At 41.6% G+C, this 26252-nt stretch overlaps 1 protein-coding gene across 1 annotated transcript in view; it reads right to left on the reverse strand.

The window, feature by feature from the left end:
- Window positions 1–22699, reverse strand: part of GNAQ (G protein subunit alpha q) — a 317188-nt gene extending 294489 nt beyond the window's left edge. Inside the window, exon 1 of the mRNA XM_052644816.1 lies at window positions 22564–22699. Within this exon, the coding sequence (XP_052500776.1) occupies window positions 22564–22699 (136 nt within the window). The remainder of the gene's footprint in view (window positions 1–22563) is intronic.
- Between the last annotated feature and the right edge of the window lie 3553 nt (window positions 22700–26252).

The following is a 26252-nucleotide window of genomic DNA, read 5'->3' on the forward strand; positions in this document are numbered from 1 at the left end:
TCGACACCATCAACCAGAGCTTCTTCCCCGGCTTGAGCTCCGACTGCCCACCATGGTGGCTGATTTAATAATGCACCTTTCCTGGCTCCCTTCCTCAGCTACCCCACTTCTATCCCCTGCCAATGCTTCCTGCACCTACCCAATAAATGCACACACGTGGCAAAGATAAAACGTCATGAGAGTTCAAAACAGACTCTGACTAGCAGAGATCAGAGCTGTTGAGGAAGAGGCAGCAGCTGAGACAGGCTTTTGCACAGGCAGAAGAGGAGGGTGGGTAAAGGAGGGAGGTGGGGAATAGAGGAGGGCCAAAGGAAGGATAATGACAAAGATGTGAAGATGGAGAAAGGAAGAAAAGTATTAATGCCCAAGAGTTCAGTGAGAGTGTCAGGTGCATGAAGTCAAGCAGGAGAAAATAAGGAAGGAAGGGTAGGATCAGATGAATCCGACCAGCAGATGAAGATCCGGTCTTTATTTTGCAACTCATGGTAAGTAATTAATGGTTTGAACCATAATCAAGACAGTTGAAAAGTCACTAAGAGCAACGTGGAAATGGACAGAGTGTGGGCAGTCCTTATCTACAATATCCCTATTATCTATCATTCTTGTAGGGCCAGCCCATTGAGAAAGTTGGTATCTGCCTGGTCTAGTTTGGAGAAAGAGGCCTAACACTATCTGAAGGGTAGATAAGCGAGTATTCTACACGCATATAATTTTGCAGAGACCAAAATGTATTATGAAAGAAGGAAAGTAATCCTATCACCGTGCATGTGTCTGGGTGACGATTTGGTGCTTTCAGGAGCATACACAAACACCATCTCACACAGGGCAGCCCCTGGTCCACAGGTCAGACCGCAGTGTGACCCCTGGCCCAGGCACCCACATTAAGCAAGCTGAGAGCCTCAGGAGTTGATGACAGAGTCTGTGTCAGGGGTCCTCAAGACCAGCCTCAGGTCTGATGGCTCACTCCGTGGATTCACAGGACTCAGCATGCAGTCACACTCATGCTTTATCACAACAAAGCAAGATCAGCAAAGGCAAAAAGGTGCATGGAGCAAAGTCTGAAAGAAACCAAGCCCAGGCTTCGGAGGGTCCTCTCTCAGTGGAGTCACACAGGATGCACTTAATCCCCCCAGCCCCAGTAGTGACAGGACCGGGAAATGCCGCTCACCAGGGGAGGTCGCCTGAGCCTGGGAGTTCAGGGTATTTGTCGGAGGGTCAGTCACGTAGGCACCGTCAGCCTAGCACCTGCCAAAATTCCAAACTCCCAAAAGGAAAAGCAGGTGTTCAACATAAACCACACTGTTCATATAAACAGTTCAGGCACCGTGAGCCACTCTAATCAGTTCTGAGAGTGGTGGGAACTCTCTGGAAATCGAAGTTTGCAGACACCCAGTCAGGGGCCAATCCTGTCCTTTCAAAGGACAGCAGCCAGACTTGCTCTGTGAACTCTTTCCTATACAGCGTCACAACACACTCTTGGAGCTTGAGTTCCTGCTATTGATTTAAAGTCCTGGCTACTTAAGCGGAAGCAAACTTCATATGTAGGTCTTTAGGGGAAACTTGGGGAGGTTGAATAGTGAAATACAAGGACGTAGGTAGATATGCCAGTTTTACCTGCATAAATTTGTTCTAACCTGTCGGCTAATTTCAGGAAGTAGTAGGATATAAAACAAATTAATTATGTGTGTATAATAAGAAATGTAATTATACATTTCTATCTGGCTGCAATTTAAAAGAAACATATAGCCCCTGACCTGTAAGATCCCAATTAATTAGGACTGTCTCCTTCCACTGAAACACGGAACCAGCGGCCCCCCTCCAAAAGAGCATCAACACACACAAAAAATCTTAGAGGAAAAAAACTCTACCAGACACTGAGAGGTAAACCCAGTTTCCCCAGGCTGTTCTCAGCCTGTTTCTAATTAGTACTGCCAAAAAACCAATAATCTGAAACCTTAGGACTTAAACATTCAAGCTTAAAGATAGTGACTTTTCCCTTTGGTTTTATCACGCATTATCACGCGTTCAGAAATAATTCTTATCTGCCATTCTCCTAAAATTTCTCTTCTGTAAATTTACTACAAAGTGATGAAGGAAGTTCAGAAGTTTACATACACGTGCTAACTTAAAACTCTCTAAAGTAACAAATAAAGGCAGGTTTGAGACCTTCCTTCTAACTCACAAGGAGATTTTACAATGTAACACACAATTTTCTTAACCTCGGAGCTATGGCCTTGGCTGGATGGGGTAAAAGATCACATGAGGTGACTGGATGAGTTCCTTGGCATGCCAGGAGTAAATTTCAGTTTTCTGCTAGTACGGTTTAGCACAGTGTGTGATGTTATTTCTCATGCAAACAAGAGAGGAGCAAAGCATTTTCTGCAACCTGGATCATATGGTTTTGCCAGAGTCTTTCACCAGTGCAGATTCTCCCCGTTGACAGAAAGGACTGAGTTCACACTCAGAGGCCAGACAGCATTTGTACCTCAAAAGCACTGACACAGAACCTAAGTCTTTATAGTTTCAAGATAACCTACTCATCACCCAGAGACTAAGAGGAAAGGAATAACTGTAAAGGAAAAAACATTCAACGAAATGAAATTAGCACTAATCGTTGTCCCTTGTCTTTCTATTTCAGCTGGAAAAGAACACTTGAAAACAGACAGAGTAAGGAGCTATCTAAAAGATTATCTGTGGGGGAGGGGGGGACAAAGGACATTTGCAAAAATGAAAACCTTTAGACCAAAATATTAAATTTTTAATAAAAAATAAAATAATAGTATAAATACAGATTCTGATGCTGATAAATTTATTCATTGCATTCCCTCACTTAGGCAAGCCACCCACTGGAAAATAGGGAAGACGGGGGAAAAAAAAAATCAGCCTCTGCACCATCTGATTTACCATGAGTCCTAAGAATTTATATGCAAGAACATACAGAAAGGATTGGAAAAGGCATGGCTTGTGGAGCCATGCATTATTAATTTCAATTTCAACAGGTACAAACTATACTTCGTTTGCTCAAAGCAAATGTCAGCACAACCACATTTTTTTTTCTCTTAAAAGGAACCTTGATCATTGAAATTATACAAGAAGCACACCTACAACAAGGGCAGCTCCTAAAAGAGCACTTTGGTAAATCAGGGTCACTTCCACGTGCAGTTCTTACCTTGTGAGATCCCGCACATCTTGGAATGCAGCCGTAACTGATCTGTACACACTCAGCATTATTTTAAAACTCAGGTTTGGCTTCCAAGGCTGACATCTCCCGAAAGGTATATAGTATCTTGTTAACTATAACTGGATTTAGGACAGTGTGTCCTGTTGTAAATCCAGGTATAGAACACTTTTAAAACATTGGTATGAAGGCCAAATTCTTTTTAGAATAATCCTCATTGGTAAGAGAGAAGGAAACAAAGATGACATCAGGCATTTCAACAAGCTACAAGAATCAGGACTAGAATAGAATACATTCTAGTAAATTACCAAATTAATGAAGAAATAAACTTACTCCTGATAGCACTGCTTACAAGGAACAAGCCCATTTTTCCAATAAGGCGAGACTAAAAACAATGATATTAAGGTGTATTTGAGCAGCATACACACGCATGGCAGGGAGAAAGATTGCCCCATGAAAAGTGACATGATCAAACTGTCACACACTCATCTTTTCGGTTAAAAGTTCTAGAAAAAGGGCTCCCCACTACCTCAAAATCAATATCCACCCACTGTGAAGAAGAGCCTTCAACCTATGGTTGGAAGCCACATGGGCACAGGCCAGACTCAAGAAACTAGGGTGAGGAAGGACAAGATTTCGTCTCAGTTTTTGCTAAAGAAAGAGAATAATTTACTGTCAGCTTCTCTCCCACCATGACCACCACCATCCAACTGGAAGGACTGAGTTTATTTCATATTAAACAATTACACATTCACATACACGTATCAGGGCCATGGACAGAGGAGCCTCGCAGGCTACAGTCCGTGGGGTTGCGAAGAGTCAGACACGATTGACTGACTAATAAACACAACATACACATATCAGGCTTCCCCAGGGGCTCAGAGGTCAAGAATCTTCTCATAACGCAGGGGATACAGATTCATTCCCTGGGTCAGGTTGATCCCCTGGAGAAGGGCACGGCGACCCACTCCAGTGTTCTTGCCTGGAGAATCCCATGGCCAGAGAAGCCTGGAGGGCTACAGTCCACAGGGTCACAAAGAGTCAGACACGACTAAAGCGACTGAGCATGCATGCATACACATATTCATACACCCACACACGCAAACACACTCACACTGACTAAAACAACTTACACTCAATCATCGAATGTCCTACATGAGAAAACAACGCAACTGTTAAAAATGTGAATATGATGTCAAATTCTATAAAATAAAGTACACAGAATTGTAAGTTGATTTCTGTCTTTAAGAACTACTTGCCTTATGGGAAGAAAAAAAGCAATTAAACCAATTTGGCTGTAAAGAAAATAGGTACCAAATGAAATCTGTTTCTCCAAAAATGTTCCTTTTCTTCTACATTAAAATTAGAATCCAAAGAGGTCAAGGAATTAGAAAATGCTCCTTAGCTCCTTAATGATCATGTGCCTTATAAACTGACTGGCTACCTAGACTTTAGGATGAAAGATTAAAACTGGCCAGTCACAATGTGCAGAGTCAGGGGTGCTACCACTGTACACACTCGCCCCATCTACCCAAAGGCAGGAACTGTGAGTTTCACTGAAGCAGGGCAACCAGACTGCCTGCCATGATAGGAGACCAGGCCATGGTCAAGGAAGAAAAAGCAGATGTACTTTTCTTGATTTCTTGATTTCCTTTTATACCAACAGAAATTAAATACTGAGGTCAAATTCAGGTAGTATACTTTGGGTTCTATTAAGGTTTGCAAACAACAAAGTAAAACCAAATCAACTGGAGGTTTGAATGATGGGGGCTTCTCTGGTGGCTCAGAAGGTAAAGAATCCACCTGTAATGCAGGAGATCCTGGTTCAATCCCTGGGTTGGGAAAATCCCCTGGAGAAGGGAATGGCTGCCCCTTCTAGTATTCTTGCCTGGAGAATTCCATGAACAGAGAAGCCTGGCAGGCTACAATCCATGGGGTTGCACAGAGGTGGACAGGACTGAGCAACCATCACTTTCACTTTCACACTCTAAATGATAGACTGTGGGGATCTGATCTGAAATCTAATACCTTCCACATCTTTACTGACTGTATTAACAAAAACACTTGTCTTAATGTAATTCTTAATAAATCTTACTACGATAGGTTCATCTATTTTTCTCTGAGAATGAAACAGAAAGGATTAGAAATACTAGATGTTGAAAAAAAGTTGAAATGATCTTGGCCTTAGATGCTCCCAACAGAAGCAGAATGGAATTCAATAGAAAGTAGTGCTCTCAGCAACTGGCAGGGGATGGGGTGAGAGCCCTATGTAAATATACAATAAATGCAAAAATGCGGAGGATTGTATGCAGATCATGGAAGACCCCAAGTCAAAAACAGAGCTACAAATAAATAGTTCTGTACTGAAGAAAAATTATAAGAATCATCACAGTATTGGTAGAGGAAAGTTACAGATGCCCTCTGTACTCAAAATTGCTTTATTTCTTGGGATGATTTGCTTAGACAAAAGACAAAGATTTCTGAAGTCACATGTGTCTCAGTTCAGGAAAAGATACTACTCTGACTTCATAAAAACATACCTCAAGTGTTAGGTTTACTTGGGTTTTTTTTCTTTTTTAAGAAAACAACTAGAATTATAAAGGGCAAGACGTTATTCCTGCCTTATGAGAAATGACTGAAAAAACTCACAATGTTAAACATAAAGAAGAAAGCAAACCGCAGGTGTGTCATGAGGACAACTTCAATTATTTGGAAAAGTAGATGTGTTCCAGGGGCTTTGAGAATCCCTGTGTCTTCAAGGGACTGATGAAACTAGATTCAGGATAGTTTTCAGCCCAGTATATGAATATTTTCTAAGCAACACAGATGACGGAAGAGAAGTTATTCCTCTTGGGGGCATGATGTTCCTACCACTTAACACAGAAGAGAACAAAATAACAATAAATTGGGAGATCTTACAGAGGTGACTCAAGTACGGGCTGCAAGCTTGGACTTTAAAGCATATAAGAGATGCTATAATTATAACTCTCTATGAAAGACTTCACATGTGTTAATTACAGTCATTGAGACTCATAAAGCAGACTTCCTGGAAAGAAGGCAAAGTGCTCTTAAAAACAACAACAACAACAACTTCCTTTCCATCCCTCAAAATGTACAAAAAGAAAAAAAGTAGAGAAGAAATCTCATCTTCATTAATAACAGCAAAGGACTTATCAACCAGAAGCAATACAAGTAGGCTACAAATCTGCTGGGTCTATGCACAGCTCTTCTGCTGGTAAAACAGTGTAGTTTGAGGGATCAAGTAGCCGACGTTCCGAAAGACTTCCTGGTATCCTCAACTTGGAGGAGTTGGTAACATCCTACTGAAATTCACCTCTCCTAGCAGAGGGGCTAAAGAGACACTGTACAGCCAAGCAATCCCAGTCTCTCCCTCTGACCTGGCAGTGCTGAGGGCTGAAAGCAGGCCTCCTGAGCAAAGCGGTCTAAGAATTTGGAGAAATACACCCAACAGATGCACAGAACAAAAATCCCACAAACAGCAAGGCATCATCTTTCATCAAATGAGAACAATTTCTCATCAGAATGGTGGCACACCCAAAAGGAAAAGGAAAATGGAACTGGTTGTAAAATACAACAAAATTAAGAAGCAAAGCCCACAGATTGAAGCTGCCTGATGCCACAGACCCCACCACGACCTCACTCCAACAACTGAATGGCTAAAAATAGAATATATACTATCATCTTCCAGCCTGCCAGCTCAAGTGCTGAGAGAAAGACACACACAGACCCAAGACAAATAGGGAAGGAAGTCAATGAGATTCCACCCACACTATTTTTGGACAAACAGTGGGGCCAGACAAAATTTGGAGCATTCCTAAGAAAAAATGAAGACAAGGCACAGAACGTGCAGAAAGAAAAGAAAGAGAACACTCTAGAAGACTTACTCTAGGAAACAGAAGAAAAAACTAAAAATATAACCATTCTCTGCTATTAAGAAAACTGAAGGAAATGTGAAGTGTTTGAAATAGGATAAAAGAAATAAAATAACATAGAAATTGTCAGAGGCTTTAAAAAAGGAAATAAGGAGGAAAAAATAATATTGAAGAACTTAAAAACAAAATCAGAACATCAAATATGTATAGCAGGCACTTCAGTCATTCAAAACGTACTTACTGACACTTGACATTTATATGCCAACCACTGCCAAATCAGTTGCTGACAAGAAACTTAAATCACACAAGAATGGAGAAATGAAGCCAAATATAAGCAGTAAAATTAAATAACACAACATATTTCTTTTATTTTATATATAATATATACATGTATCCACAGAACAAAAATTGACTATATATTGGGCTATATTAAACTTCAAAAAGTAAAAACAATACAGACCACAATCTGTTATCAAAACGATGTAAGACAAGGAATAAATAACAAGGGCTAAAAAAAAAAATCACAACCACTTGGAAAATTTTAAACTGTCTTAATCCTGGTTCAAAGATAAAAATCATAAATTTAGAATGTCTATAAAAGAATGATATGAACACTAGGTAGTAACAAGCAGAAAAATTCAAAGCTTTAAACACTTCAAATTTAAATCAATAAAATGTTAAAATAATCTAAGAATTTCAAGAAAATTTTAAAATTACAACCAAATAAACCTATACTAATTGTAGGAAAGTGAAAGTGAAGTCGCTCAGTCGTGTCCGACTCTTTGCAACCCCATGGACTGTAGCCTACCAGGCTCCTCTGTCCATAGGATTTTCCAGGCAATAGTACTGGAGTGGATTGCTATTTCCTTCTCCAGCGGATCTTCCTGACCCAGAGATGGAACCCAGGTCTCCCGCATTGTAGACAGACGCTTTACCGTCTGAGCCACCTTGTAAGAAAGTAAAAAAAGTAAGGCAAAAATAAATTAATAAGGGTATCAAGACTATACAATGGAAAAAGAACGTCTTTTCAACAAATGATGCTGTTACAACTACATACCCACTTACAAAAGAATGAAATCATAGCCCAACCTCACACCACGTACAAAAATCAACTCAATGCGGATCAAAGACCTAAATGTAAAATCTAAAACTATACAACTCTTGGGGCTGCCCTGATAGCACTGCTTGTTAAAAAACCTGCTTGCCAATGCAGGAGACATAAGAGACGCGGGTTCGATCCCTGGGTCCAGAAGATCACCCAGAGGAGGGCATGGCATAGTCTTCCTGCCTAGAGAATCCCATATACTGAGAGGCCTGGCAGGTTACAGGCCATAGGGTTGCAAAGAGTCAGACATGGCTGAAGCGACTTAGCATGCACACACGCATACAGCTCTTAGAAGAAAACATGGAGGGAAATCTTTGTAACCTTGGATTTAGCAATATGTAACACAAAAAGCATCAGCAACAAAAGAAAAAATACAAACTGGACTTCACTACAAGTAAAAGCTTCTGTATTACGGTACAATTGTGCACACAGCCAAACCTCACCAGTTCTATTTTCTTTTTCCCTTGGAGATATTCATCCTAGGGCACTCCATTCTTCCATAGATAAAAAGGTCAATTTTCTAGAAATATCTCAGTTATTAAAGTTGAAGCTAAAAGTGGTTTAAAAAATCTAACAGAACCTAAAGTAAACCTGAAACCTAAACTAAATAACAGATAGAGGCACCTGTTAGTTATTTTTGTAAATAGGCAGTTTAGAAAAGAATTTGAAAACTTTATAACAGAAATTCAATAAAAGCAAGAATTTTTTTTGCCCATCAGATTAATAAAAATCTAATGATAATAAGATGGGCCAAAACAGTTACTAACATAAACTAGAAGTGGGAAATAAACCAACACAACCTTTCTAAAAGGCAGAGGGTGGTAATGTGTATCAAAATGTTAAATAAGCCTATCATTGAACTAATGATACAACTTTGAGGAACTTATCTGAACATATAAATGTACAAAGATGGATCCCCTACAATATTGAGCAGTGATTATGAAAAAAATTTAATGGCCTCAAACTAAATATATATTAACAAGGGGTCAGGTATGCTGGCATACAGGAGTGTGTGCTGGCAAATTTTTAACTAGTTTTGCAGGCGTGGGTAAGGGAGAGCTCTTATTCAAAATATTAGCCTACTTCTGTGGTATGAATACCCCAATCATGCTATTTCAAGCTACCAAAATGAAGTCAGTGAATGCGGAGTTGAGAAGAAATGTATAAAACGGGCTTTGATGAGCAGGTGCAAGCTAGCCACAGTGCACCACTGCATGTTTCCTAATACACTGGACCAGTAACAAAGAAACACACTACAACACCAAAAAGCTATAAACATAATACAAAAGATTTATATTAAATGGCAAGATATCTATTACATATTACTAGATGAAAAGAGCCAAGCCCATACAGAACAACTTATGTTGTATAATCTGGGATGCTGTAAATTTATGTGTATGCATTTCATTTTCATTTTCAAAGAAAAAGAACCATACAACAGTGCTGTGTAAACATTATATTCAATTGAGTTGCATCCATAACAAGAACAGCAAATCTGATTTTTGTGGAGTATCTAAAACAGATTAAGATTTTTATTTTACAAAAGAATAGCAAAAGATCACCAGATTTGGCTTCAAAGTAATTAAAAACTTCTGTATTAAATAATACAAAACAAAGTAAAAGAAAAACAACAGACGGGGATTAAGTTATTTGCAGTAAACATGAAAAAGGGTAATTTCATTGTAAGCTCAGAGTTCACAAACAGGCAAAGGAAATGAAGAGACAACTTACAAACTAAGGAATTCAACTAGAAACAAACATACAGGAAATGGTCAATCTTAGCAGTGATCAAATAAGCGCATGTTTTAAGTGCAGGCCTACTAATTTATTACAATCTTATTGTAATGTTCATGATGTTCCGAATTGTACACAATCATTTCAGAATATGTTTAAGCTGTATGTAATCAAGAGTTGTAAAATGTTTCATGTCCTTTAACTTAGAAGTAACGGTTCTATTTATCTATTCTAACAAAAGTGTGCAACTGTGTGTGTTTTTTAAAAAATGCGATGTATGCCAAGAACTTCATTACAGTGTTACTGGAAAATTGAAACACTGGGAGAAACCTAAATGCTAAAAAATAAAAAAAAGAGTAAGCAAGCTAATTAATATATACCCTCTAACAGAATATTATACAACAATTCTAAATATTAATATGAAGTTTATACAGGCACACAGAAAATGCTTATAACATGTTAAATTGTACAGTATGATTACATCCGTACAAGAAACATAAAAATAAAAGTCTAGAAAGGAATATACAAAAAACAAAAAAATCATGCTGTTTGCATCAGAATGGTACATTTAGTTAAACTTATGAGTAAACTTTAAAACATTTTTCATATTTTGTCTAATAAACTACTGCATTATTCATAAAATTTCAAAAAAAACACTGAAAAACACAACAAAAAAAATATTATGAACAGTCATTTCAAAGGCCATGAAAATAACAAAATGTCATTCTTAATCATGTAAGAAAATTCTTATTTGGAAGAAAAGTACTCCTTGACTCAAACTTTGACTGTCTATTCAATACAATAGTTTGTTTCATTATTAAACCTTAAGCAACCATACCATCAGAGGATATATCTCTCAAATGCTTTTCATTATTTCATTTTTAAAGGAGAATCAAAAGCAATATAAATTCAGGCAGTAGCATACTGCTTGAAGATACATAAAGAAAGAATATTTTTTAATAGAAAAAATAAATCATTGTGTGATGATGTGATTCTCTGTTAGTGATGCATAACACTTTAATTCTGGGAAGGAAACACTGTAATTTGAATAGCAATTCACAGATAGACTCTAGGGATTTAGAAAAACCCTAGACAAGAATCCCTGTTCCCATCATAAGCATGGTCTGGAGTGGAAAGCCCTACAGAAAATGTGTTTTTCAAACGACGTATCTGGTGACTTCTGTGAAAATGTATTTGGACTTAAGATTTCCCTGAAGAACTATTAATGAAGTCTAATGATTTCCTCCATTAAAATGCAGTCCTTTGTCAAGAATCATATGGATGGGGAAATACAAATCATTTCTCCAAAACTGATTAAGCAAGATACACGTATCTCCTCTGACCAGAAGATGGGAAACCAAGGAGACCCCTCATTACAAGAGTTGGCATGTGCCCCAAATGTTCTAGTCATTTCTAAGGTGTTTCAGACAACATCTTAGATGGTGACTCAACACATAACAGGATGTGCAGAGGTTATCCCATTCATTACTCCTTGAACAGATCAACACCCTGCCACCTCTAGAATCCATGTCTGGCCCAAGGTTGGCTCGAGAGAAGCCAATACTATGTTAATTCATTACCTCTTAATCCAAGGGGAATGATTAGAATTAGATCATCCTCTAATAAAAAAAAAGAGGCTGATTTCAAGTATCTTTTTGTTTCAGCATTCATTAGCTCTGCTCTCAAATTATTCAAAATTATTCAAATTATTCAAAATATATTTGCCTACATTTTGAATCAAGAAATCCACTTAATTATATTATGGACAAATGAAGCCCATTTTGCATGATGGTTGTAAACAGACTTTAGGAACCCTGAATGATATACTCCCTGGACTTGGATATGACAGCCCAGAATGTGAACGGCTCCTAAGAGAACACAACCAACACACAGGTGCCCTTCTCAGCTAAAAATTACAAATGACTTCTATATTACATCACTCCACCCAAGCAAGAATCCACTGGCAAGAATATCTCATGATACAATTTATCTTACTGCCTCGGGCAACTGAAAAGGCACTCTACTGTAGGAGAAGAAAGCCACTGGGAAAGCAGATTTCCTAAGCAAGAGACATCCTAATAACCTGTTACCAGATTAGCAGAGTTCTCAATACAGTAATAGATGCATTTCTATCACCTTAACCAGCTAACAGGGAAACAACAACAACAACAAAAATACTTGGAGGAATCTGGTTGTAACTCTTCCTTTTAATGTGTGAATGGTTTTCCTCAGGACACAGTCTGACCTCAGCTATCTTAACCACCTCTGGGAGCAAAGGACCCAAAGAGTGTATGCAACAAAAACGCCTCCCATGCCACCCAGACTTCTACACATGCTCATCTCCCAACCCATGATCTGGGAGAGGAAGGGCATGGCAGATGTGACGACAGTGCAGAAACTCGGTAGGGAGTTGAGTGAGTGGAGCTGAGAAGTGGAAGCTGCCTTGGTCGGGCTTGGCCTGATTGGTGTGGTCAAGCCAAGGCACAGCACAGAGCCCCTCTTCTCTGCCCTCCTCCCTTTCCTCCATAGCTTAAGGAACACCTGGCAACCCCACCCCTACAAGCAGCAATATCCTCTGCCCTGCCAAGCCCCTCAATATCCCCCATCACTCTCCCTCACCTGCAGCTGTTCTCCTGTTTCCCTGCACCTGTCCCATCCCAAATCTGAAAACAAGGAAAGTGAGCCTGGAGCTGATAAGATAATGAGACAGCCGTAGGCCAGGAGGAAAGTAGGGTCAAGGAATGCAAAGAGCCTGTCTGGCACCTCCAGTGGGTCTGGGCTCTTGTAACAGTGTTTCTCCAAACCTAGGATTTAAGTCCAGCTGCTCCTTCTTCGGTCACAGAGCCCTTTCTTCAGAGTGCAGACAAGGGACCTGGAAGTTTCTCTGATCGTGGCCATGACAATTATGTGCAGTTCAGAGGCCACAGAAATGTGTGTGTGTACACACACACACAAATATATTTTTTAAAAATATGAAATGTCTTACTTCATAGTATGAATGTGTCAACCCTTATCTATTCTTCTGGTTTCAATGAAAGCCCCAAGGAAAAAATGGACACCATAATGGAAGAAGAAAAGGACACAGGTGGTCCATCCAAGGGTTAACTCTAAATCTTTCCTAGAAAGCCCTGGAAAAAGGACCCACTGGCTCCAAATACAGAACATCCCCCAACGTGCTCCACTAAGGTGTGTGAGGCACTCCCAGTGCTCAGGGTCAAAAAGCCAACCTGCTGTCACTGAAAAAGGGCAGAAATGCACTTGGGCAGCAGAGATTCCTTGCAAGCAAATGAAAAGCATTACTTAAATGTCAGTGGAGAAGGAGGAGGAGGAGGAAGTCCAAGGTAGCTGCCTAAGAGTATCTAAGAACACACACACAGGCCTGAGCAGGGCCGCTCAGGAGCATTGAGCCTCTGTGTCTCCTAGGATGTCGCCCTTCCTACAGGAAGCAAGAGCCCCATGCTGATATGACAGGAGGCTTTTGATACCACTCCCTGAGAAGGCAGTGAAACTATCAGCAGTGTGCCAGGCAGCACGAGGGCAGCTCCAGGCAGACTCGCTAATGTTGCCTCACAGCTCTGGCCCAGAACTCTCCAAGTTGTCTGTGCCTGCCTGTGGGGAAGAGAGAGGAGAGTGAGAGTGGCCAGGGGGAGCCCACCTGACCTGGCTATGCCTCCCATGGTAGCTGATCACTCTTGGGAGGCGGAGTCTCAGGAGCCTTGTCCAGTGGTTAAGAGAGGGGCTGCAAAGTGGCTGAGATGCCAAAGCTGCAGAAGGGAAGCAAAGAAAACTTCAAAGTTCAAACAGCCCTTAGATATGGTCCAATCTCTGCATTCTGTGGGTTTCTATAGAAACAGTAAAGGAACAAAGGAACAAAACACCCCTGGGTTAGTTCAGAGTGGTAAGGTAGGAGTTCTCGATGGCCTTTCAGTTACGGGCTTTAGAAAAGATACTCATGACTACAGCAACGTGCAGAGCCATAGGAGTATTTCATGGTTCGCTCAAATAAATTCTTACAAAGCCAGGGTGCCATTGTTTTTGATTATTTACTGGTACTCAACAAGAGTCAGAGAGAAAAAGAGAGTTAAACTCTTAACAAGTACCCCAGCATTCTTTTAAGGGCAAACCAGGAACAAGAATTAAAGTCATCCTATATTATTAGAACAAGTCAAAGGAAATGGGTCAGCTCTTTAGGACAAGAGGAAAATTGCATTTGCCATCTGCAGAAAGAACCTATAATACAACGAAGGAGCTCTGAAAAGTGTAGATCTTAAAATATCAGTTCACATGGCAAGAAAATTTCATTGCATCTCTACCTTAAAAAATAAATAAAACAAAGAAACCTACTCAGACTGACTGGGTATAATGAAAGCAAAGGCTGCTGCTCAAGCCACTGTCCCTTTGGGGAAAGGAACACAGAAAGAGATGTTTTAAAGCTCTCAAGTGAGGTGAAGACATTCAATTCAACAAATGCAGAAGAAGCACTATTACCCAACAGAGGACCCCAGCTCCTTCTCCCCTTCTAGCACACGCACTACATCTTATTTTGAAACCGGGTGGCTTGTGACAGATGATCCAGCTTGGGCTCGCTAGCTTTCTGCTGGTAAGTGCACACCAATCTCAAGTCCCCACCCTCTGGAAATGGAGAATTTTACATTTTGTTTGATAACGTCTTTTGTTTTGCAGACCACAGCGTTGCTGCAGAAAGTTAATCATCTCCTAAAAGCACATTCGCAAGTGTCTTTTAATGCATTAAAGCACCCAACTTCCCCTCTCACCAGCTCACAGCCACATGATGTTTGAAAGAAGCACCAACTTGGAAGTTCCCTAAATCTTAAAGAAATGCACCCACCAGAGAATCTAAAGAATCCCTCCTTGCACTTGGTTAAGAATGCTGTGATAAGAGTAAATGGGTGGGTGGGTTACCATGGAAGGGTCTTCTGGGGGGCCTGCAGCAAAAAGCTGGAAGACTGAGTAACGGGTAGATGAGACTGCTGCATCTCTCTAGAAACAACTGCTCAGCAGCAGTCACCAGGAAATACACGGAAAAAGCCACCAATCACCCCACCACCTCCTCACCAAATAGAAATGTAAAAGACATAAAGTAAAAATGAAAACCGTGGAAAAACAAGTATTTAAAACCATAAAAAAAGCAAAAGAAAAACTCTCTTCAACTATTTACTAAGTGATGATGATTGGAAAAAAAAGGGGGGGTATCAAATTTTGGAAAGAGGCAATTAATTCATGATTTCAGTTCTCCAAAGGGGGAAAAAACATGAGGCTATCTCTCAGAAATATACATGAACATATTTCTAAACATCACTATCTACTTCCTGCAACAGAGACAAAAAGTCTCACTCTATTTTTCTTTAATTTGTGGATCAATTATTGCTCCCTTCTGTGAGGTTTCAGAAATCTAATAGCATTAAAAACATTCTGGTTCCGACCACACCACAATCCATCACACACTTCCTTGAAAAAACTATTTTGTTTTCAAAGCAGTCAAACTGCTCACAATCCAAAATTAATCCTGTAAGAAAGGTGTGTAGAATTTTCAAATTTCAAAGGACCTGTGTAACAGTTTTCCATTCAAATTGCTGGATAAACTACGATCGACTTATCAACCTGCAACAATTATGAAAATGTTCAACTGAATCATTTTCCTAAGACAATGAATGAGAAGCAGGCATAGAGACAAAAATGACTTTGCCTTTAAACCAGAATATCTTTTACCATGCCCCAAGTGGCCCACAAAAGGACAAAGAGGTGTGGTAAATGGAGAACAAATCAATGATACCCATTAGAAGAAAGCAAGATGTTTAAATTCACTCCCTCCAATTGCTCTGCTTCTGGGAACCCAGCTGCCCACCCTGCCCCCATCATCCTACATCCACAAGTTCCCAGATACTGAGTCCCCAGTTATACCAGAATGACTGTAAACTGAGCAAGAGAAGGTGCTTCGCAGAGCTACCAAGAAACCAGGGCCACTATCTTTGTCCTCATGTACCTTCCCTGGTGGCTCAGATGGTAAAGGACCTGCCTGCAACACAGGAGACCAGGTTAGATCCCCGTGTCAGGAAGATCCCAAGGAAGGAAGTGGCTGTCCACTCCAGTATTCTTGCCTGGAGAATTCCACGGACAGAAGAGCCTGGGGGGCTACAGTCCATGGGGTCACAAAGAGTCAGACACAACTGAGCAACTAACAAACACATACAGCTTCCACTTGAGTTAGAAACACAGGGCAAGTGGTCACTAACAGTTTCTCAGAGTTGAAGGCAAAAAAAAGATATGCTGCCTCCGAGGAAATAATATATATCACTCAGGAGTTCAAATTCTCAAGACCATCTGCTTCCCCAGTTGTGTAATCCCCAGGAAGCTTCTAGAATGGCCTTCAGATTATTTTGTCTTTTTCTTTGTATTAAGAGCCAATCAAAAAGCCAGCCCCAGGAAGGATAACACCCAGAAGGACATGTCAGGCTGAGGGCGTCAACTGTAAAACAACAAGAACTGTGAAAATTGCTTGTAGTCTTTCCTGCCGGCAAATAAGAAACAAGGGTGTGTCACACAGCACATTATTTTATACACAGTAGGTGCTCAATATCTGTTCATTTGACCAGCATTCCGTATGCAACTGTTCTTTCTTATGGTACATCTGGTTAAAAAAGAAAAGAAAGAAATTTTAGAGGAAATGTTTGTTTTCCCAAAACTGGCAAGTGTTTGTTAAATAAATGAATCTGAAGATCTTGATAACTCTATTTTTAAATAATACTAATTTTGTTCTTCAAATTGAAATATTAGGCTCTTAACAAAATATTCTGCACTGATTTCAGAAATTATGGCTAGGTATAAAGGTCAACCCCAGAGCTATTTAGCAAATTCAAATGCAGTCTTTGGTTCTCAACACTGATATGGATGTTTATTTTGTTTATAAAGCCCAGATTCATGACCACCTAAGATTTATGAACTCATTTATGACAGAATATTTAGGTCCTTTTTTTCCTTTTTATTACATGGCAGATAAGAAATCAGACAGGTTTTTTACATATCGGTAAGGTAACAAATCATAGGTGATTGTCAAACAACTGCCTATAATTTTATTAGTAACAGCTGTTCACACAAAATAGTGTTTGGGTCTGAGAATAGCTCTTTCTTTAATGGTACTCCATCCGGCAGAACGAGAAAACACTCACTGTTTACTGTAGTCAGTTAGTGCCACAGATTTAATTACCAACAATCACACATTTTTCCTTCTATTACTATTTCACACTTCCCTAGGATTAATTCTGCAGAGATCATAACATTGCTTTAAAGCCATTGTAAAAGTTTCCCTTTGAAAAGTCACTGCCCTCCCCCTTCAACCAGAAAACTAGACTTAAAATTTGCTGTTACAAATACTTGCATTTCCCTCAACCCAAAACAGACAGTCTGGAGAAAACAGATTCTCTCCACCTTCTGAGGGAGAAAGCAATCCTAACCTTCTTAAAATGGCTTCTCTCTCTTTCAAGATGTACCCTTTGAGCTCTCTTATTTTTCCTCTATAACCCTCAATCCACACTTCCATTAATACCAAAAGAACTAATAACCCCTCCTTAAAGAAAAACTAATATGAATGCTGGAATCAAAATCATCCTTGGCAAATCTTGTTCATTTCTTTTCAAGTATAAGTTTGCCTGGAGCATGAAGAAAAATGTGTTCCTTTTTACTGCTAAGTTTAGCATAGCACGCAGTCTCACAACTGCAAAAGCTGTTTAAGGTCCTTAAAAATTCATCTGTAATAAAAATCATAACTATATTTAATAGGCATCTCTGAAAATTGAACATAAGCCATCTCATATAAAGTGCAGCTGGGTTGTTTGATATTTTTAATGAAAAAGAGGCTATAAAATTTATTTGTAACAAAATGGCTACTATTCTTCTGATTCTCCTTCCTAAGTTTACCTAAAAATACGTGAATAGATATATACTAGATAGCTTCATTGTTCAGTAGGGTTGTAATTTGGCCTCAAAATTCCCATATGAAGAAACAATATATTAATACATAAGTACAAGATTGGCAGTTATATGGCAGATTCAGACAATGAGTCTACATGGTTCAAAGCAAAAATCTTACTCTGAAGGCTTTGTTATTTGGTCAGAGCTCCAGTTTTGATTTTTATGAGGGACGCTGCCACTTCACTCTTCAGATACAAACTATAAATACTTGGTTTCCAAAAAAGAATAAACAAATAAGGAAAGGAAAAAAAAGAGGAAATGCATTCAAACAAATCCTGACATTTAGAAACATATTCAACACTTGGAAACTAAAAGAGTAGCAAAAATAAAATTGGTTGATCTTAAAGCAGCCTCATAATCACCGTATTATGGTATTTCCAGGGAGATTATGTTAGGGCTGCTTAGAAGGAAGCTTTCATTTTGCAGTTCTGAGTAGCCATCGTAGACAGCCACTAACCTCTAGGTTAACTTGGGCAATCAACACCCCCATCCTTGCGCCAGTGAACTCTACAGAGGGGTGGTGGGGTGGGTGTTTTTACCCAGACCTGTGTGAATGAACTCTCCACATATACTAAATTTGTCAGAACACTCCCAACCTTCCAGGTACCTTCCTGCTCTGTAACTGTTTGGTTTTCAGTACAAATGTATATTGCTCAAATTAAAATCATTCTTTCTACAATTCCTAAAAGTTAACCACTGTGGTTCTTCTCATGTAATTATATATATGTAAATTGTAAAAATCTCTTCAGTCACCACCACCTGTGCTCTAGAGAATTTAAAACTTCACTCTGCGGAATGTGTCATGGAGAAAACTAGATGGCAAAAAGATGAGAGGGTTAAGCCAGCTTCTATACAAAAAAAAGTAATCAAGACATGGTATGATTTTTTTTCCTTTAAACTTTAATATTTTAAACATGATTGTTATCATTCCCAAATGCAACCAGCACAGAACTGTACTACACTGGTTTACTATGCGATAAAACATCTTACATTAACACTTCCAATCCCGAAACTAATTTGTAATCAATTGGCTCAGAGTTACACATAGTTATTTTCAAAGGTCATGCTGCCACAGAATAAAAACTCCACATTTCTCCATGTCGCTATAATGTCTTCATTGTTTTATGGTCCCAATTTCTATTAGGTTATAAAGAAGCTTACTTAATAAATACTTACTGAGAGCACTCTATAAGTTAGAGATTGTGCTAGAAGCTGGGATTTTATAGTGTGCAACAGGGAAATCTGTTCCTACCTTCCTAAGCTTCCAGTCTAGAATAGGAAAAAAATTTCCAACCACATTTGTAATTCAGTTAGAAGAGCAAGAACATATATTCTTTCATCTAAAACTGGCCTAAACTTTGCCTCTTCAGTAAGTGGAATCCAATCAATAAAAAAACAGCAAAATCTTTTTTGCTAAATCTTTCTATTTGATGATTAAGATCTGAAGAGTAAAGAGTTTAAAACATGTAAAAGAAGAACATGTTAAAAGGGAGGAAAAAATGTATCTTTAAGAAGCCGAAATTTTCAGAAGAATATCATTGACCGGAAGCAGGTATTCAATGCCACTTGTTTTATAAAGACTTACAGACAGATTATATTAAATAGTGACCTACGTACCACCAATAGAAATATTTAGTTAATATTTATAAATATTAATTAATTAAAGGAAGTAATGTATATTACATCTAAGAAGTATATAAAAACTTCAGATTAAAATATTCTCTTGTATATCTATGTAGACTACAAACAGTTTTCTGAGTTGTCTAAGAAAATAAATACTAACATAAATGAATTCAGAAAATGAATAAAGAAAACAATTCAAAATTTAATATATTTTATGACAGTAGGTTTCTGAGATCACTTTTTAAAAAATAAGCATCAAAATAAGTAAGTATCATAGAATTTGAAACATATTGGCATAATTGCTGGATATGTATCAAGGCAGCCCAGATTTCACTGCCATGCTTTCATCTAGGCAGGTAACCACTATTTTCTCTTGTTAATTTCTTCACAATATAAAATTAGCTAATTATGTGAACTAACAAGGGGCTCCTGCCAAATACACCCATTTTCCTTAAAATGGCATCATGCTTTGAACTAACATTTACTTTGAAAATAATTTTACACTGAATTTCATTTAAATACAATGGTGATCCCTTAATTTAAATAAAGTAGTTAAAAATAATGGTGAATCTTTTGAAGGGCCTCATGAATGAAGATTCAGTGCACTCATCAAAGCAGCACATCAGGCATTCCTCAAAAGGAACTCCTTCTGATACCTTCCCTGATTCAAATCAACCATCACTCTTCTCCTGGATTCAAAAATCACGAGCACACACACAAATCTACAGTGAGTATACATCACTGGCTACACAGTACAGGTACTGCAGTAGTTATGTTGCAAAAGCAACATACCCAGAACATGAAGCTGTAGTAAACCTTACGTGATGTCTAGGGATTGGGTTTCTAACAAAAAGTTGTACAGTTTTAAAGTGCTAATAAATGTAGGTACTAAACTGATGTCCTACTTTTCTACCACTTCTAATAGGCCATATTAGGGGGCTGGGGTGAGGCTGTATTAAACCTTAGTCAAAAATCTAATAAGAAGGGGACAAAGAAAGTTCTCCACACTACCACTTCAGTGGTAAAATTGTTTTACTTTAGTTTTTGTCCTTATATAATTATCTCCAAGTTCATTTTTTAAAGCATAATATGTTACTTAAGTCCACAGTATGTAACTAAGCATCCATCTATGGGTATTTCCCCCAAAGTCCTCCTTCTAGACATTCAAACCTAGGCCCTCAGACAGACAAATTCCCTGAGCTCTAATTCAGCTGCTAGGAACCCAGGGCTGCCACATGTCAGGCAATGGGGTTGGCCTAAGAGACCTCAAACGCCCTATTCACAGCCAAACAAACAAACTCTGCACAGGGCAAAAGAAAAAGAAAAACCATCCTCAAGTCTTTCTAAAACACATGCTTTTCCCCTTAATCATGCACTTAAACTCCATTCGTGTCTCCTACCCACTCTAGTTTCTTCTCAATCTTGAGAATTCAGAAAACATTCAACTACACCTTTTCAGCCATGAGAAGTAGCTCAAAATGAGAATAAACATAAAAAATAAAAAGATCTTCCTTTTGCAATTGCAGTTTTCCCCTTCCCTGGCTTCACTCCCTAAAGCCCGCCCCTTTTATCCAGGGTTTGCCTTCTGTTCTTTATAAATGTGCACATTTATCTAATCTGGTTTCAAAATGAAGACATTAAGCATGGCATGTGAATTAACCATTTGTAACTATTCGTGATCATTATGTTTTGTTCCTTCTTGTAAACGATCCAGTACATAGCAGTTCCCTCCCAAAGGCAATTGGTTCCTTGAACCAGGAGACAGAATGCTCAAGATTAGAAGGAAAATGCATGCTTCTCAAATCAGAATTGACAATATTCTCCTCCAGAAATGTCTGAGAAACCTATTTATTATACACGCAAATATCCGGAACACGAGTGCAGACATTTTTCAGGCCTGTTACTGCAAAGCTGTTCTTCCTAACACAATAGCTCAGAGTTATGTCGCGCTGGCCTGAACGTTGATTCTGAACATTCTCCCAGAGATAACAATCAATCAAATTCCTAGTGGAGAAATGGCATTTTCTTGCTAACTTAATGTGAAGGCAGAATAGTGGGTTATTTTTTAGAGATTAAAGGGACATTTTTTGCTGTTCACTTCCCGTTTTCCTTCTAGCCCAGATTCCAAAGATATTAAAATGCTGTCCGTTTTAAACAAAAGGTTTCTATTTGATTCCATGAGAGTAATTGAGAGGCTGTACTGGCAACTATTGTGAATTCAGGCCTACATCTGGGTTGCCACATTAAACAAAAGATACCCATCGCTGTCAACAACCACACAGCACAACCCTCCCGTATCCCTCATCTTTATCTGGAAGGGATGGTGGAGACAAGAAACACGCCTGTCACCATTAAGAAACTCTTCTGGGTCCCTCCTTTAGGTGGTCTGGTGGCTAGAGAACAGCACTCGTGTGACACATATATGCTCACCTCCCCGCTCCCGGAATATGTTAGCCCCCTTTCTTCAGAGAGCCAACCACTCGGCTCCCTCATCATCACTCCTTGGAGAATCCAGTCGCGAGTCTGCTCACCGTTCCACCATTCGCTCCCGACCCCTAAACGCACTGATAAAAGATGCACACAGGCCACCCCACCGCACGCCCTGGCTCCGCTTGACACCTAAGGCCACACGCACACACAGTTCTCCTCTCCACCACCCCACCGGGCGCCACGGCCACGACACTGGAAGTTCAACCCTCCTGCCCACCTTCCCACCCGCGCTTCTCCCCGAAGCGATTTGCCATTCAGCAGATGCACAGCAGACAAACGCGCACCCCGAGTGCACAGCCCTCAGGGCTACCGAAAGGGACAAGCCGAGGCCATGGGCAGAGCAGCCGCGACCCCTCTGCGCGTGCCTGCGTCTGCACGCGCGCGCGCGCCCTTCAGGGTGCGGGTAGTGGCCGGGGCCGCGCCCGGGGAGGGCAGGGGCAAGCCGCCCGCGCCCTGGGGCCGGGGCCGCAGAACGGGGACTGGGGGTGGTGGGCAGGAGGCGCAGAGGTCCGGCGGGGGGGCCCGCTGCGTACGGCCGCCGCGGTACTCACCGAGCAGCAGCAGCTTGAGCTCCCGGCGGGCGTCCCTCTTGTCCCTGCGGAGCTGCCGCTCAATCTCGTCGTTGATCCGCCGGGCTTCCTTGGCCTCCTCGCTCAGGCAGCACGCCATGATGGACTCCAGAGTCATTCTTTCAAAGTGCCTCCGCTGCAGCCCCGCCGGCACCCCCCTGCTCACACGCGCGCACACACACCCTCCCGCCCTCGCTCCCCCGAGGCAGCGGTGGCCGCCGAGCCCCCGCCGCCCGGGCGCGCGTCCGGGACGAGCTCGGGGAACCGCCGCGGGGGCCGCGGCCACGACCGGGGCCACCAGGTGGGCCGGGGGTGCGGCGGCTGCTGGCGGCTCCGGCTGCCGGGAGGAGCGAGGCCGGCGCGGGAGGCGGCCGCGGGCGCTGGCTTGGGGGGCCCGCTAGGGAAGGCCGCCGCGCCCGGCCTCGCTCAGACGCCCGCGCCTCCTTCCCCGGGAACAGGCGGCCCGCCTGGCCCCCCGCGCCGTCGCCGCCGCCGCCGCCGCCGAGGCTCCCCTAAGCCGTGCGCCCGGCGGCGAGAGCACATCCACCGGGGCGTCCCCGCAGCGAGCGGTCGCCGACGGCTCCCCGCGCCTGGCGCGCCGGCTCCTAGCTGCCGCCTGACACGGCTCCCGGGCGCCCTCGGCCCTGCCCGCGCCCACCGCCCGGCTCGCGCGCAAACCCGGCTCGCCGGCCCGCCCGCCCGGCCGCCGCGCGCTCCTCCGCCTCCGCCAGACGCCCACCCCCGGCCCCGATTGCCAGGCGCAGAGCGGCTGCTCAGTGCTCTCCCTCCCCCTCGCCACACACACACATTTTCTTCTTTCTCTGAACTGGAGCACAGATCCGGGAGGGAGGCGGCGGCGGCAGAGGGAGGAGGTGGAGGGAGGGGAGGGGACGGGCGCGGGAGGAGGGGAGAGGGAGGCGGTGCCGCCCGGCCCCTCCTGGAAGGCTTTCCTGGGCTCGCAGCCGCCGCGGCGCGCCTCCCAGTGCGGCTTTCGCTTCGCTCGCGCCGCTCCCTCGCTGAGCCGGCCCCCTCGGGCTCTGCGGGCGCCTCCCGCTCCCGCGCCCTCGGTCGGGCCCGCGGGCTCAGCGGTCACGGCCGCCCCCGGCGGGAGGCGGGGCCGGGTCGCCGAGGCGCAGCCGGGGCCGCCGCCAGCCTGCCGCTGCCGGCCCGCCGCCCGGGCGTGGTAAACCGGGAATATGGCGGCCTCCGCCAGCCGGCTGCCCACTGCCTCCGGAACGCAGCCGCGGCTTCTCCGGCAAGGCGGGGATCTCGGCCCCGTAAGCCCCCAGCACTCGCCGCCCCGCGAACACCCGTCCGGTTCCCCCGAAGGCAGCCTCGGCGCTGGCGCCTCCCGCCTGCCGCTCTGCAGCGCGGAGCAGATCCGTGGGGCGGCTCTTCGCCTAGTTCAGTGTTCTTTCCCGTTCCTATTTCTAAAACGCCATTCGGTTAGAAATTCCCGTCACCTCTGATCCAAGTTGAGTAGTAGAAAATAATATACACTCAACTGTGCAGTGTGACTGGGGAGGACACGGGATTGTCACTGTCTCGCAGAGGGGCAAGGGAGACTTAATAGGTGAAACTATCCGCAAAGTTCCTGGAGACAGAAATCTAAATCATTAAAAAAAAAAAAAATGAAAAAGAAAAATCTAAATCCTGAGCAGAAAAATAAAGCGGCCCAGTTTCCAAGAGCCTCCTACTAGCTTCCAACTTTTTATGCCATTGGAGTTGTTTTTGTTTTCTTCTTACAAGCTCTCCTGTCGTTTTTGAAAAAGGCACACGATATTTAACAGCCAGGTAAATCGACTTCACCATTCTAGACCGAGATGAAATTATGACTTATGAGAAAATGCAAAATAATGTGAAATAAAGATAAAGGAAAGAATGAAAGAAAAATGGGAAAACCAGGATCGCCACAGCAAAATTCCATTCTGGTATTTTGTTTTTCCACTTTCAATTGAGGTAGTTTACTTTAAAATGTGGTTCGTTTATATTTTGTTGTAACATATGACAGCCAAAAAAAAATCCTTGCTCTTTCAAATTTTATTTGATCTAATACCTACAAGAGGTGTAACTCATACTGCTTTCTGCCTTAATGGAACCTCAGAGGAAATTGTATCTTAAGAAAGGAATCCGTTTTTCCCATTTTATGTTGTTTCTGAGAAGTCTCTGAACCTGTTGATCCAGAATGGAAAATGAGGGCATGATTCTACTATTACTGCAGGTCAAGAGTGCATATAGGATTGTCAGATGACAGGTGTGTGACTGCCTTCTTTCATTTGCCATTACCTCCACCCCTAGACACACATATACCATGACTTAGATCAAACAAGTCCTCTAGACATAAGATCTATATTTTAGACTTCCCATTTAAAGGATATTTGGCCTAGAAAATGCAGTTGCCCTTAGTTGAATTCAAGGATGCAGAACCTGGAGAAGAGTCGACTATAATTAAATTTCACCTTGGCTAGGAAAGCAGAAAGGGCAGACTTCACCAGCTTCACCCCCTTATGTGAATGCTGTGAAATTAAAATTTAAAATTAACTGACTAATTAAACATTGAAATTCAACATGCCAAAATTTTAAATGGCATCAAGGGAAAAAAATTATAAGTTTGCATCCTCTAAATATGTCTATACATGAGTTGCAGAGAGAGAGAAAACATTAGAAAATCAAGTAGAAGTCAGGAATCTTCAAGTAAGTGTCCGATTTCCTAGCCAAAGATCTAAGATCTTTGAAAACGTCTCCCAGCCTGGGCTCCTGAACACTATCAGGTACTCCATTTTGACTGAATTGAGCTATTTTTTGATGAACAGAATTAAATTGTTTCAACACATTGTGGAACAATAAGTCTATTTCATCACCCCTGTATGCCTAGCATCAGGGACAGTCCTTGGCATTTAGTAGATATTTGAATGGATTAGACAAATAGAGGAGGATGTTCCTTCAAGCACTGGGAATAAATTGGGAAGTAAGGAAAACCAACACTCTACAATGATAAAGTCATATATGAGTGTCAATAAGGAAACAGGAAATTTTCAAGTCTGAGCCCAGATCTATTCAGAAACCTTTGCATGTGTATCTGGAAAGCATTTGCCAAGCAAATAGTCACATAACCTAAATCACGCAAACAAAATCCATGTAGAAACTACTGAAGTTGTGACCATATTCCACAAGCAAGTATGCTAAAATAGTCAACTAAATGTGAATCATGTTACAAAGTCTTAGTTCATTAAATCAACAAATGTATTCATTGCCTACCATATGTAAATAACTAAGATGAAAGTGCAAGAAGACGGATACTAGGATGAATAAAATATAGTCCTTGTCTTCAACAGGCTTGAAGTCTCAGGGCATTATGTAGCTCTGAACACTTACAATAAAAGAAAATGAAATCAATTTGTATTAAAGTTGGGATACAAGTAACACTATAAAGGTATAAAAAGGAAGGGATCCTTCTGTTCAGGAGAACTGAAGAAGACTTCACAGGAAAGGGGACATTTGAAATGAATAGGTTTTCAATAAATACGTTTCTACACCACTTAAAATTAAATCTGCTATTTCAAATCACCCCCAGACAGTGAGAAGATAAACCATTTGGAGAATTCGAAGGCAATTACTGATGGCTGAAAAGCAAACCACAAAACCCTAGGAGCAGTGAACAGAGGAAAATG

Source organism: Budorcas taxicolor, chromosome 8 (assembly GCF_023091745.1).
Source record: "Budorcas taxicolor isolate Tak-1 chromosome 8, Takin1.1, whole genome shotgun sequence".
Lineage (NCBI taxonomy): Eukaryota > Metazoa > Chordata > Mammalia > Artiodactyla > Bovidae > Budorcas > Budorcas taxicolor.